Source organism: Grampus griseus, assembly GCF_964374135.1.
Source record: "Grampus griseus genome assembly, chromosome: 18".
NCBI classification, from domain to species: domain Eukaryota; kingdom Metazoa; phylum Chordata; class Mammalia; order Artiodactyla; family Delphinidae; genus Grampus; species Grampus griseus.
The window spans coordinates 2,952,299-2,966,582 of NC_139012.1; the positions used below are offsets into that span (position 1 = coordinate 2,952,299).

The 14,284-nt window shown below is 50.4% G+C and overlaps 1 protein-coding gene across 2 annotated transcripts in view; it reads left to right on the forward strand.

Annotated features, from left to right (window-relative positions):
* The window catches only part of COL4A1 (collagen type IV alpha 1 chain), a 148,128-nt gene that overhangs the window by 121,708 nt on the left and 12,136 nt on the right, over positions 1-14,284 (forward strand). For both annotated transcript variants that reach the window (XM_082675539.1, XM_082675540.1), the window contains 17 exons: positions 1,634-1,784; positions 1,992-2,105; positions 2,760-2,927; positions 3,046-3,135; positions 3,954-4,106; positions 4,260-4,358; positions 4,470-4,559; positions 5,857-5,996; positions 6,435-6,561; positions 6,656-6,736; positions 7,196-7,294; positions 8,403-8,453; positions 9,607-9,792; positions 10,401-10,534; positions 11,588-11,660; positions 12,428-12,499; positions 13,544-13,672. In XM_082675539.1, the coding sequence (XP_082531665.1) occupies positions 1,634-1,784; positions 1,992-2,105; positions 2,760-2,927; positions 3,046-3,135; positions 3,954-4,106; positions 4,260-4,358; positions 4,470-4,559; positions 5,857-5,996; positions 6,435-6,561; positions 6,656-6,736; positions 7,196-7,294; positions 8,403-8,453; positions 9,607-9,792; positions 10,401-10,534; positions 11,588-11,660; positions 12,428-12,499; positions 13,544-13,672 (1,957 nt within the window). The remainder of the gene's footprint in view (positions 1-1,633; positions 1,785-1,991; positions 2,106-2,759; positions 2,928-3,045; positions 3,136-3,953; positions 4,107-4,259; positions 4,359-4,469; positions 4,560-5,856; positions 5,997-6,434; positions 6,562-6,655; positions 6,737-7,195; positions 7,295-8,402; positions 8,454-9,606; positions 9,793-10,400; positions 10,535-11,587; positions 11,661-12,427; positions 12,500-13,543; positions 13,673-14,284) is intronic.

A 14,284-nucleotide genomic window follows, 5' to 3' on the forward strand; every position in this document is an offset into this window, starting at 1 on the left:
ACCCTGAGTACCGTGGGGTCTTTCGCAGCCTCTGTGGCCCCGACCCACAGATGCGAAAGGAGCACCCCGACATGCATGCCCAGTGTGACCGCCAGAAACACCTCCGGACGTTACCCAGTGTCACCGTGGGGCAAAGGGCCCTGGTCAGGGACCCCGGGACTAGTGTGACATCGGGTTTCTCTTTGCCCTCGAACACCCCTCTGCTGCTTGCTGATACTCAGCAAGTACAGGTGACTGTTGGTTAGATCCTCTCCCGTTCTGATCATAAGGAAAGGAACTGAAATTGCCAGAAGGCGCCTGTCCTGCCTGGGAAAAGGCCACGGCCAGGAGATGCGCCTTTGCCGGCACAGAGCCCTTGCCCTCGCCCTGGGGGTGGGCGGGGGTGCACGCTGGCAGCTGTGCCTCGGTGATGCCGGGGAAGGTTCCTTCTGAGGAACGCCTGACCCGAGGTGGTGTCCCTGCCCCGTGTGGCTGACGTGGAGCATGTGGCCTTCGGACGCCTTCTTCTTTTTTTTTTTTTTTTTGCGGTACGCGGGCCTCTCGCTGCTGTGGCTTCTCCCGTTGCGGAGCACAGGCTCCGGACGAGCAGGCTCAGCAGCCATGGTTCACGGGCCCAGCCGCTCCGCGGCATGTGGGATCTTCCCGGACCGGGACACGAACCCGCGTCCCCTGCATCGGCAGGCGGACCCTCAACCACTGCGCCACCAGGGAAGCCCAAGGATGCCTTCTTTATGTGACACACCCCTGCCTTCCCCTGATGACCCGCACTGGGTGTGAAAGTGAGTCAGTGACCGCAGTGTGTAGATCGCCTCAAACACCGGCTCACGAGCTAGTAGATGCCGAATGGAACTGGAATTCAGGATTTGGTTTACGATTTAAAATACTGAGCTTTTTCAAGATCCCCTGGACTGAGTTCCCTCCAGTTTGCAAATTTCACCGCAGGGCCGTGTGTGGATGCGCCCCTTCTGCCCGCTTACCTCCACCTGGTCGTCATCTGGAAGTTGTTGCCTTCAGGGATGCCGGGGGGGGGGGGGCGCTGTGACACGATGTGCACGTTCTGCTTCACACGGCCCGTCGGTGCTTAAATTGGGGTGTGCTCCTTCAGGCCCTCGAACTACTGCCTTTATTTTTAATCATCTGTGTGGGTCAAAGCCCTTTGATTCATGAAAAGGTTTTAAACGTTTAATTTGACGTGAGAGCTTTCATTTCATCAAAAAAACGAAGTAAATGGAGTTCTGTTCCAGTCCTGGAACTTTCCACCTCTTAATACCCATTCGCTGGCCGCACAGCATGCTGGGTGTTGTTCCCTCTGTGTAGACTCAGGGCGGCAGAGTCGAGGGGCCGAGACCCAGCGGAAGGAGCTCCTGCCTCTCTGACTGTGGACAAGCCGTCCAAACCGGGGAGCCTTGGCTTTCCTCCTTTGTGGAAAGAAAATAATAAAAATTACCTCCCTTTCGGCTTGTAGTGAGATTGAAAGGCGACAATAGGTGTGAAGAAGCTTCGCCAACTAGAAGGCGGGACAAATTCCGTTCTTATAAATGCACCGGCAGCATCGGTTAACACGTACGCCCTTGGCCTGATAAAATCGCGGGCTCTGAGGGTCACTGGCTTCTCTGTGCTTCATGGTTTCCAGGGCGAGCCTGGAGTTGGTCTGCCGGGACTCAAAGGTCTGCCGGGACTCCCTGGCATCCCCGGCACCCCTGGAGAGAAGGGAAACGTCGGGGGACCAGGCGTTCCTGGGGAGCACGGCGCCATTGGCCCTGCAGGCCTTCAGGGAATCAGAGGTAACTTCGTACGGGCAAATCCAGCTTGTGGTAGGGACGGGGTCTGTTTATGGTGTGTCCGCAGAGCACCTATCAGGGCCCAGTAAACGTTTGCTGAGTGAATGATGAAAATTCTAGACGGGTTCCTGGCGAGCGGCGTGAGTGGGTGGCAGGCGCTGACCCCGCTGTGTCCCCGTGTGGTGCCTTCACGATTTCTTCCCCATCCAGGTGACCCGGGACCTCCTGGATTGCAAGGTCCCAAAGGAGCTTCTGGAGCCCCCGGAATAGGCCCTCCTGGAGCTATGGGACCCCCTGGAGGACAGGGCCTCCCAGGGTCATCAGGTGATACTACGTTCTTCCAGAATGTTCCCTCCCCTAACTCATAATCTGTGACTAAAAGGGGGAAAAGGCAGTTCTATTCTGTGGCTGTAGGTTTGGTTGTTTGCTTACACGTAAGGTCACAGGCGCCTTTCTTCTCCTCCCTCCGAGCTTGGTTTACGTGCCAAAGACACCTCCCCTTTATATTGTATATTCTTTACCTTTTCCGTTTAATTTAGAAGGATCGGTATCTCTATCTTACCTTTCCATAAGACGTTTAGTAAGTTGTAGGTAACTTAAACAAAATGAGTTCATGTCTGGAAGCTACCTTTGCCTTTAATAATCATTCTAGAAGTGAGACAGAGAGGGTGGACCAGGGCAGGACAGCCAGGGAGAGACACCGTGGCGAAGCTGGGCTTAGGTCTGAATACTGCGGAGGGGCCTGGGTGGGAATTGCTGACGGCTCACGGCAGGTAGGCGGGGCTTTGTCTTGGGATGTTGTTTGCCCACCGATGGCCCCAAACACCACTATCTGAGAAGGTGGAAGCCGTTTCCCTCTACCCCCGACGTGGGCACGGCTACACACCTTCTGCAGAAAGCAACAGTTAAACAGGGTACAGGATGCTGCAGGACACCCTGTCGATCCTGCTGACGCCCCCTTTCTCTTCCCCACCTCAGGCCCCCCTGGAGTGAAAGGAGAGAAGGGCTTCCCCGGATTCCCAGGCCTGGACATGCCAGGCCCCAAAGGAGACAAAGGGCCTCAGGGGCTCCCCGGCCTGACGGGACAGTCGGGGCTGCCTGGTATCCCTGGACAGCAGGGCACACCTGGACAGCCCGGGTTCCCAGGTAAATGACCTGTGAACTCCACCCAAGTGGATGCTGGGGAGACGCCTCACCTGGTCTTGTTCATGACCCTCGCTCGGCGTCTGCCATCAGCGTTCACAGTCCTTCCATCCGGCCACAGGTCCCAAGGGAGAGATGGGCGTCATGGGGACCCCCGGGCAGCCCGGCTCGCCAGGACCAGCGGGTGTGCCAGGATTGCCGGGTGAAAAAGGTAGGCAGCCGTGACTCCGGAAAAGCCCATCTCGTGTCTGTGTCCCGATGCCTTGTGGGAAATTCTCCAAGAGTCGTAGATCATTGTTCATTTCAAGAGGCCTGGGAAAGAAGATCAAGCTAGGGTCCGGAAGACCCCCTCTTCCACAGGCGCTCAGGGGTCATGGGGATGAAGGGCTGTGCCCTGCCGAAAAGTCAGAGAGAAGACAGGTTTCCGAGTTTCCTTGTTGGCATAGTAGAGTTTTTGTGTTTTTTTGGTTTTGTTTTGAGAAATGGTGGTATTTTTAGTCATTCGAAGATTCAGTCACAGCAACTGAGTCTTTGGAATCCAATTAGCAAACAGGGGAAGTTTACAAGTCTTACTTTTTATTTCTTATCTTGATATTTGAAATTAGTTCAGATACTGTTTTTAAAAAAGAAATTGACTTTGAATGTGAGACATAAAAATGGTCATTTGTTGAGTTGAACAGGAAAATTCTGTTCTTTCGTATAGAATTGAGGGGCCACTGAGCAGATGTCGTGAAGGTATTTGAGAAGGAGAGAAAATATAAATTATTTAAACTAATAAGTGAAGTCTCCTATGTTGGAATTATTAGCAAATAACGCATTCTAGAAAATGGCTTTTTTGTTCATTTCCCTGCTGTCACATTCTTCCGGGTAACTCGGACCCTCGCCATTTAACGCCACTTTTGGACAGACTATTAGTTCTTCATAGGTTGTTTATCAGTTGCTTCTACTGGCCAGAAAGAACAGCACACTTGTCACTGCCTTGGGGGCCCTTGGCCAGGTGTCACTCGGTGCCTCCTCTTCTTTCTACAGGGGACCACGGCTTCCCGGGCAGCTCGGGACCCAGGGGAGACCCTGGCTTCAAGGGTGATAAAGGAGATGTGGGTCTTCCTGGCAAGCCGGGCTCCATGGATAAAGTGGACATGGGCAGCATGAAAGGCCAGAAGGGAGACCAAGGAGAAAAAGGTAACGCGGAGGACAGTTTACCTTCGGAGGGGAGAGAGGGTGTCTAACGAGTTATTCAGTTCTTCACACGTGATGTCAGACCAACCTGTGTTTCTAGTTTGTCTTATTTTAAGCAGACGTGGTCGTCACTATTTTTGTGTGTGTGTCGTGCAGGACAAATCGGCCCAACTGGTGATAAAGGATCCCGGGGAGATCCTGGAACCCCAGGAGTGCCCGGAAAGGACGGTCAGGCAGGACACCCTGGGCAGCCAGGTACGGAAGGGAGTTCAAGGTCGCCAGCTCAGCAGGGGCTCGTGTGGGGAGAGGTTACCTGGCAGTTTTCATGGGCGTTGACCTGTTGGGTTTTTCTCTTTATGATTCTAGGACCTAAAGGTGATCCGGGCATAAGTGGGACCCCAGGTGCTCCGGGACTTCCTGGACCCAAAGGATCGGTTGGTGGAATGGGCCTGCCAGGTATGTGGGGTTTAGGAAAGGAGTTTCCTTCCCAGTGCTTGTACATGTGGTGCTTGTGGGACGAGTCTGCGGGTGAGACCCGCTTCACGGAGGACGTAATCCAGGGAGACGTGTCTTTGACACAGACTCACATCTTCAATCCTGTGTGGTCTCTTGCCTAGGGATGGTGGCATTTGGTTGACCTTCCAGCCATTGCTTAAACTAGCAAACAAACAAAACCCGTCACAGTTTAATAAAATAAAACACGGGCTGTGCACTATGACCTTTCAGTTACCTCCAAGTGATCCGTCTACTTGGATCCGTCGAGGTGATTAATTCTCCATTCAGTTGTGTCAGCACAAGCAGCTCGTGCCTGTAAAGCCCTTTGACATTAGCTCAGAAGAATCCCCTGGGCTCCTCTGCCCTGGTCCCGAGCTGGCCTCCCAGGCTTTGCCATCAGCGTTTGCGGCGGTGACAGCGACCAGAGCAGAGGCAGCAGATGGAAGGCTCAGGCCCCGATGGTCCGGGTGCTACTGCTTCTTAGAACTTGCCTGGAGCAGGAAGTCAGGGCAGCCAGCCCGTCTCCCTCACTCCTCCCAAGGCTTTGCGAGGCGTGTTGTCACTTTGCTTGAGCTATAAACACCCAGCGGCTGCAGTAAGGCTTCTTAAATTCTTTTTGCAACGAATCTCTTGGGCCTGTCATTCAGTCCGCTAGGCAGATGCTGGTTGCAATAAAACAACCAGGGTTCCCTTTGTTGCAGTAATCTCCCAGGCCTTGGCTGCAATTTAATAGCCAAGTTCTCCTTACAATAGCATCACCAGCCGACTCACAGCTGCCCCTAACAACCAAGCCAGCAGCCGCAGAGGGTCAGTTACAGGGGCGGGCATAAGCCAGCTTCCCCTGGTACCTATTAATAAATTAGTTTGACTGCCCACATCCGTCCTGGAAGCAGGTACACTTTTACTCTCCATGGCCTGCCTCTCGCCCCCTCTGATTCATTCAGATAATGAGGTTTGACTACGGAACGAAAGACACAGAAGCCGTGTTTAATGCTGTTGGGAAAGGAAGCATGCTAAGCGGTTAATGTATTTTTTTCTCCCTTTGTAACGTGATTGTCTTTAAAAGACAGGAGGAACGTTTCCTGTGTGGTTCTAATGTGGTCTGGGGGGCTGGCGCCTGCCTGGATCACTACAACTTGAGAAATGAGGGGATACCTGTTCTTCCGTCTCGTTCTTGGCCGGTAGTTGAGACGCTTTCCTGTTTTTAACGTTAGCACCTGCTAAGCACACATTCTGTTTCAATTGTGTGTGTTTCTAGGAACACCTGGAGAAAAAGGTGTGCCTGGCCTCCCTGGCCTGCAGGGCATCCCTGGCTCACCTGGAGAAAAGGGAGCAAAAGGAGAGAAAGGGCAGGCGGGTCTACCTGGCATTGGGATTCCAGGACGGCCCGGGGAAAAGGTAACAGCATCCCCGCGGAAGCCCCTCCCACCCATCCCCGCAGAAAGGCTTTGGAGGAACGTTTACTGAGCATCTCCACACAGTCGATGAATCATAACACAGAACGGTTTCTCCAGTTGATTTTTACGTCTCCCTGCCTCCCCCTTCTATCCATGGCCTGTGTCCCCAAGGAGGATCCGGGACGTGCTGAGAGCTTGGGTAGCGAGTTATCATGGGGAGAAATGGAGAAGGAACACGAGAAGCAGAACAGGCAACTGCTCTTTGCTCTGGGTTTCTAGTTTTTCCTCCATTTTCAGAGGGCTTTGATTCTCCCCTTAGAAAGCTGGAAGTGGAATTCTGCCACACGATAGTCATTGCAGTCCCATGTATACAGAGAGCACCTCCAGACGCATGTCCAAGGACACACATGACATTAATGGGCCCAATTTTCACCCACAGGGAGACCAAGGGGTAGCAGGTTTTCCAGGAAGCCCTGGAGAGAAGGGAGAGAAAGGAAGCAGTGGGATCCCAGGGATGCCCGGGCCTCCGGGCCCCAAAGGCTCACCAGGGAGTGCTGGCTATCCAGGTAAGTGAGCCGGCCTCCTCCTGATCTCGGGGTTCAAGGATGGCAGAGAGAAACTCAAAGTCATGGGAATTCTGGTGTTTTGGTTTTTCTTTAGGAAGCCCCGGGTTGCCTGGAGAAAAAGGTGACAAAGGCCTCCCGGGATTGGATGGCATCCCTGGCATCAAAGGAGAAGCAGGTAGAGACCACTTTTTAGGACACAGATGGGGGCCTGTGGAGAAGAAGCCAAGGGGCCTCAAGGCTGGGTGACCTCTGAATGACCAGCTGGGCTCACACCTCCACTTCCAGATGAACAAACTGAGTCTACGGGGACTTCTAGGGTCTTCCCACCAGTTAGACCTAGAACTGCTTTTACAGCTGGTTCCAATGGGGTCTAGAAACTTTTCCTGTTCGGCACGGTAGATGGATGTCCTTTCTCTCCACTCTCACCAGCTTTAGGGGGTCACAGTGCAGTGGTGGTGTTGCCGCATGAGGGTCCCTTCTGAAGGGGTGTCAGGAGTAACCTCGGGGAGGCTGGGCATGCTAGGGGGTGGGAGGTACAGCTCCCTGGAAAAATGTCAGGAGTGGTGCATTTTACATGCAGATCACGGTGCCGTGATAGGTTCCATGCCTGACCGATCTGACCTTTCTCTTTGAGGTCTTCCTGGGACGCCTGGTCTCACGGGCCCGGCCGGCCAGAAAGGGGAGCCCGGCAGTGACGGATTCCCAGGGTCGGCAGGAGAGAAGGGTGAACCAGGTATGTTGGGCTCTCATTTCCCTTTCAGAATGAGACTCTGCTCTGGAGTAAACGTCTCCCAGAGACTTACATTCCATGCTAAGTGACCGGAGCTGGCTGTAAGCTGGACGTAAGTTACATCCTTACAGCTATTTAAGCAACAATGTGGGCAAGTGGGGCAGGATTGGATGAGAAAAGGGGAAAGAGGATGTTCATTTATTCCACAAATACTTATGGGCACCTACCCTTAAAATGGCCTGAGCTCTCAGTGGTGAGTGAAGGAGACACCGTAGAAAGCCCAAACCACTGCCTTCTCTGCCTGGCCTTTCCCCCTTTAGAGGAACGGTCCTGGGAATATTCTCAGTCCCCAGAATCTGCTCCTGTTACTGATGGGGGCACAGCAACTTGGGCAAAAGTGTGAGCTGTGGGCTCCGATGATGACAATCACACACGTAATAATATTCGTATATAGCAAGAGGGTGACACACAGACAGTTTGAAACAGGTTGCCCTCAGTCAGGGAGGGAAATAGTGCTGGAGAGGAGCACGGAGGGGGATCCATGGCTGTTAGTGTTGGTCTCTTCCTAAAGTTCATTTCTTTCATTCTATGAGCCTTATGTTTATATTATGTACATTCATTTTCCTATAAAAATAGTTCGTAAGAAATGCCTCCACACCTACTTCCCCCCTTTGAATCTTCCCTTACGTGCTTTACTCACATTTGTGGACTCCCTGGTGTCTGCTGCCCCAAATATCACTGGCTCTGTGCACTGCCTTTGCGAATAGCTGTTAGTTGGATAGTCATCTGAGAAAAGCCAATTGGTGAGTCTCCAGACAGTAAAGGGAAATAAGTACCCACCTGTACAGATCGTTTCTCCTAAATGCTATAATGGTTCTGGGCTCAAAGGTACTTGGGAAAATGTACTAAATTATGTATATATATCCAGTCAAGGGTATCTTAGAACAACTGTAGTAATATAATTTTACTTGCAAAGTGCAACGGACTAATTTCTCTGTGTTTCGCAAATAGTACATGGTATCGGTGCAAAGAGTGGATATCGCTTTGTGCTGTTCCTGCAGCTCGGCTGTTTTAGGAGAGATAAACGGGACTTCTTACCTTTATCTCGTAGGTCTACCCGGAAGAGGATTCCCAGGGTTTCCAGGGGCCAAAGGAGAGAAAGGTAACACATTTGCTAAACGTGTTCTTCCTTTTCAACTAACTGCTGATACACGTGGCACTGGCAGAGCAGGGCGAGCAGATACAAGGAAGCACGTGGACATGGGTGGTAGATTATGGGTCTGGGACAGTCGAATTGCCACTTTCTACTGGCTCGTGGCAAACCACTGCGTGGCGTGCGTGTTTCGGATTCATAGCCTTGTGAAGTGGGGTGGGGGGGACGTGGGGGGAATCCCAGGGAGGGCCCAACCATCCTTCTAGGTGGTGACCCTGTTTCCTCCCCTTACTTTTTCTTAATAACCTTGAAGCAATCCTAGAATTTTGTCATTTCGTTGGCAAGTTTGGGGTAATATGTTTAAAACAACATGCAGGGTTTTTTTCTACAAGCTCTCACTTAAAAAAGTTTGTTTAAAACAGCTTTATTGAGGTATCACTGACATCTAATAAACTGCATGTATTTAAATTGTACAATTTGCCAAATCTTGGTATATGTACACACCCATGAAAATATCAGCTCGTTCAAGACAGTGAATGCATCGTCACCCCAAAAGTTTCCTGGGCTGCCTTGTCACCCCCCCTCTGCTCCTTCCTGTCCCCACCCCGACCTGCCCCCCAAGCAACCATTGGTCTGCTTTCTGGCACTGTAGATGAGCTTGTATTTTCTAGAATTTTACATTCGCGGAATCCTGCAGTATGTACGTTTTCGCCTGACTTCATTCGCGCAGCGTAATGAATTTGAGTCACCTGTGCTGTTCGTTGTGTCAATAGTTTATTCCTTTTTCTTGCTGAGTCGTGTTCCATGGTGTAGCTGTAACACAGTTGCTTTATTCATTCACCAGTTGGTAGAACAAGCCCTTAATTTCAGCAATGCCATACCTTGCAGGCTTATCTACACATATATTCAAATGCCTTTGCCAGAGAACACCACCTTTAAAAAGTGTAAAGAATGGTTGCAGTTTCTTTGTACCCTAAGCTTTCTCTTCCTCAGGTGGGCCGTGGCAGGTGTCTGGCACGTTATTTAATAAAAAGGAGAGAGAAGGGCACCACCTCTGGTTTCCTCCTGGATCCTTCTGGAAGCCCCTCCCTCCTCTTTGGTGCACTGGATTTCTCTTCTTCCCTGCATTTCACTGTGATCTCAACCTGTCTTTACTGTTTAGGTTCAAAGGGCGACGTGGGTTTCCCAGGCTTAGCTGGGAGCCCAGGAATTCCTGGATCCAAAGGAGAACAAGGATTCATGGGTCCTCCGGGGCCACAGGGACAGCCGGGATTGCCAGGCACTCCGGGCCACGCGGTGGAGGGGCGCAAAGGAGACCGGGGCCCACAGGGCCAACCTGGCCTGCCAGGTAAGGGTGTATCACTAGGTTCAGAGCTGGGACTGAAACAGAGGCACAAACATACACAAGTATCAAAGAAATTGGAATAATTAAATTCTCAAATGAGCTTTTTATTTAGAAGTTTGCAACATTTATTACCATTGAAACTGCTTAAGATATTGGGCCCCTTTTACCTAGGCTTCCATTGGGTCAGTGCTTTTCTCGTGCTCTTTCTTTCAAGGAACAAGCAATTAGGGAGAGGGAGAAGGCCATTACTGAAAAGGACTGGAGCACAAATGCCATGTGTGGCTGGTTGTTTAAAACCAGCACGACCTTCTGTCACACCTGTTCCCCCATGAACAGGTGGCTGCCCTACAGCGCAGCCACCCCCGAGCACAGAGACCACAGGGCACTTGACTCTGAGACTGTGGTGTTTGTATCGACGTTTACTGCCTGTCGAGGAGATTCTTCCTTCTAGGACCTGCCTGGATGTCTTCAGGGCCCATGCTGCATAATATGATGTTGTTGTGTACAGTTGGGGACAGTTGGGTGGCAGTGGTGATGACCACAGCCCAGTGACACTTACACATAAAACCACCCTCTGACCTCAAACGTGGGACTTCTGTGTCTCCCATTAGGGCTTCCGGGACCCATGGGGCCTCCAGGGCTCCCTGGGCTTGATGGGCTGAAAGGTGACAAGGGAAACCCAGGCTGGCCGGGCACTCCTGGGGCTCCAGGGCCCAAGGGAGACCCAGGATTCCAGGGCATGCCGGTGAGTTGTCCCTTGGCAGGTCTTGTTTTTGAAAAGGATCATAAGATAATACTTGCGTGTGTATGTGTGTATTCATGTGTGTTACACTCCCAGATCCTCCCTGAATCAGCCCCTTCTCTCTGGCAAGTAATCAGCCATCTTTACTGGCATCATGGTAGGCAACTATTACAAAACTTTTTACAATCTAGTTACACAAACCATCAAAAGTGAAACGTTATACTACTGGAGATTATAGTTCAATGCCTGGGTTTAAAAATCTATATACAAATGATGCAAAAAGAAAGCCTCAGTAACATAGAAATATATCCCTATTCCTAGTGCCATTCAGTGTCTGTCTGTCTCTATGTATACATGTGTGCATTATATGTACACATATGTAGATATATGTTTGTGCATGTAATTTTGCTTACGGCACCTTTTAAAATAAGGTAAAGCAAAGAAACATTACAACTTTTTATATACTGAGAAAGGAACAACTATGTTGAAATATCTAGAAATTAAGATAATATTTTTTAAATACAAAAATATCACTGTATTATAAAGGAAAATAATCCTTCTTTAGTATCTTTTATGGGGTTTTTTTTCCATATTTAAAAGCACTTTTAAGAAAAGATGCAAAGCTAATTTTAAAGAAAAATCACTCTGGTTGAGCGTTGGGAGTAAAGTCATCCAGAATGGTTCTTTGGTGTCGATAGAGTGAGATGTTGCCGTGACAGATGTTTAGGGAGTTTTGACTCTGTTCATGGCATCGTGCTATGGGGTGGGGGCAGTGGGCTGTAAGATTTACACCTGCTCCTGGAATTTACCACACAGGCGGACAAGCAGAAGGGACAGAGCGACTGAAGCAAGTTGCTGCAATTTCCAGCTCCCTAATTTAGGCGCACACAGGTTTTGTCCTTCTTTTTACGTCTTTAAGCAAAACCACAGGCAACATTCGTTCACAGAGCTACTTCAGAACATGGAGGGGCTGTTCCCAACTTCCTGACTACCCGTTGCTTGAGGGACCTACGTCTCCCGAGCCGTTCCCGACTGACGTTCTCTTTGTGTGTCTAGGGGATCGGTGGCTCTCCAGGAGCTACAGGTGCTAAGGGTGATATGGGACCTCCAGGAGTTCCAGGGTTTCAAGGTAAGACATAAGGGAGATGCCGCTTGAAGACACATTTACCTGCCACCAGAGCCGCAGCCCCTGGTGCTTTCCTGTTGATAGACCTAGCATTGCAGTACAAGATCCTGTTCTCTTCAGATTAAAATGCCGTTTCTAGGGGGCTGCCCCGTGTGTAGAATCCCACGCATAGCAGCATAAAGACATTCTGATTTTCATACTAAGAATCAGTAGATCATTTGCATCTCAGTGAGAAGTCGTGGACTTGGGCCATTCATTAATTTTTTAATGTTTGAAGCAAATATTTATTGGGTGCCTACCAGCTTCCAGGCACTTTGATTTTTTTTTACTGCAGCATCAGGTACATATGAATGAAAGGTGAATACAACAAGTTCTCAGCTTGCAGGCATCTTGTGGTCTAGTTGGGGACACGTGTGAACCAGATCGTGACCAAAATAGAATCACGTGCCCTTCCACTGGTTGTGACCATTTTATGGTTTGCGGCATGTTTGGAAAAATGTGACCTCTGGGTTTTAGAAAGAAGAGTTTCATCAAAAGTTTGACATAGCTGACTACAAGTAATGTTCTTTTCTTCCACGTGCATAAATTGGAAATGTGTTCACTGTGTGTGTGTATGCGTGTATTATACGTGTATATGTATGTAGGTGTGTATATGTACACATAAGCACATGTGTACATGTATGTGCATATATGTCTATACTGTGTGTATTCACACACACACGGTTTTTGTTTGGAATTCTGTGCAAAGACAGTGTTTTACTTTCCTCCAGGGCAGAAAGGCCTCCCTGGCCTTCAGGGAGTTAAAGGTGACCAAGGAGACCAAGGTTTCCCTGGAACTAAAGGTAAGAGAATTTGGTCATTAGAAAACAGCAGTTGAAAGTTCTTTGGCCACTTGGCAGGGTTCCTACATTTGGCTAATCTAGTTGACATTTTTACCAATGACTTGTCCTGAAAGTCAAGTTTGTTAAGTCTGTGCCTGAGATGAATCCAGTGGGAAGGGGTGAGAGACAGAAGCTCACAGGCTCTGAGGGCGGGCGGAGATCAGCCGTAAAAATCAGGAACCAAGTCCGTCTTGCAGGCTGAACAAACTGTGGCTGGACAGCATGGAGTTCTTTCTAAGAAAGGGGCTGCCTTGGCGTCTCCATGGGGAGCCAGACGTGCCGAGCGGCTCCAGAGACACAGCTGGTCTCAGAAGGAAGTGGTCTGAGGGAGTCTGCATCCCATCCTGGTCTCTGCGGGTCAGAGCTTATTTCGAGCGCTGCGTTTAGTTTTCAAGACCGTGTTTCAAGAGGGGGAGTGAGCAACCAGAATGCACTGAGAAGTGGATTGTTCGGGGAGAAAATAAATGGGGAAACGTGGGAGGAGCGAGGAAACGGAGGAGAGGGCAGCTGCGGGAGACCCGAGGCCCCCAGCTTCACGTGGCCGCTCTGTGGACTTCAGGGCCCGTCAGGCAGGAGGAGGTTTACGTTTACTCGGCACTGAAAGATTAAGACCAGTGGTTCTGGTGTGCAGTAAGGCAGATCTCGGATACGTACGAGAAAAAAGTCCTAATTTCACCTGGTGGAGCTCCCCACGTGAGGGGTGGTTCCTTGAGGGGGACGAGCTTCCCCTGGGGTCAGGGGTCCATCAGGGCCTCCAGATCTGAGTGGACATTTGACACTGGTGACCCCGAGGTCTGTTCCAGTCCCGAGGATTCAGGATTCTAGGTTAGATAATAGAGACGCGCAGATGCCCGTGTGTCTCGTCGTGAGGATCTGGTCCCTCGTGTTTTTGATCGTGATTCTCCTTTTGAGAAGCACTGCGTTTGATTGGGTTTCATGTCAGAAGCTGTTTCTGCCCTGAATGTGGACTGTGAAATTGACCAATGGCTGCCCTGATTCCCACAGGTCTTCCTGGTCCCCCGGGCCCCCCGGGTCCATACGACATCATCAAAGGGGAGCCAGGTCTCCCTGGTCCTGAGGGCCCCGCAGGTCTGAAAGGGCTTCAGGGACCTCCAGGCCCCAAAGGACAACAAGGTAGGAATAACCGCGCTGTGCAGAGGGCTGTGGAGGCGGGAGGGAGCTGACCCGGGCGGCGTTTCCTCTTCACCCGCATGTCTCACAACAGCCTCTGGGCAGTGACTGTGTAAACACGTATTTGAAGATGACTTTCTTACCTTCCTTCAGTGTATGTCAAAACCACGTGAAGTTTCTGAAGAGGCCTAACAAGGTCAGAAAAAGAAATCCAAGAAAAGCTAGGGCAGCACACAACTCAATACGTCTATGTTCACTTAGAAAAACATGGGCAAAGGAATGGGAAAAGCATCTCTCCCGGCCAGGAGATAGGGGACTGCAGGAAGCAGCAATCCAGAATTGTAGGGATGGGTGTTCTCCACAGCGGCCCAAAAGCTCTACCCAAGTGGCCAAGATCTGTGCAAATCCCTGTGGTTCCCGGACACCTTAAGCTAGAATCTTTCTGATTATTGGGGCTAAACACTCCTTACTTCCAAAGCTATTGCTGAGGAGTGGAGATGGAAGATAAAGAATGAGAACGTTTAGAGTAGAAAGGTAGCATCCATGAAAATTTGTTTTAACCACCTAGGAATAAACCACAAACATGAAAACTAAAAAACTACCCACGTCAGTAGG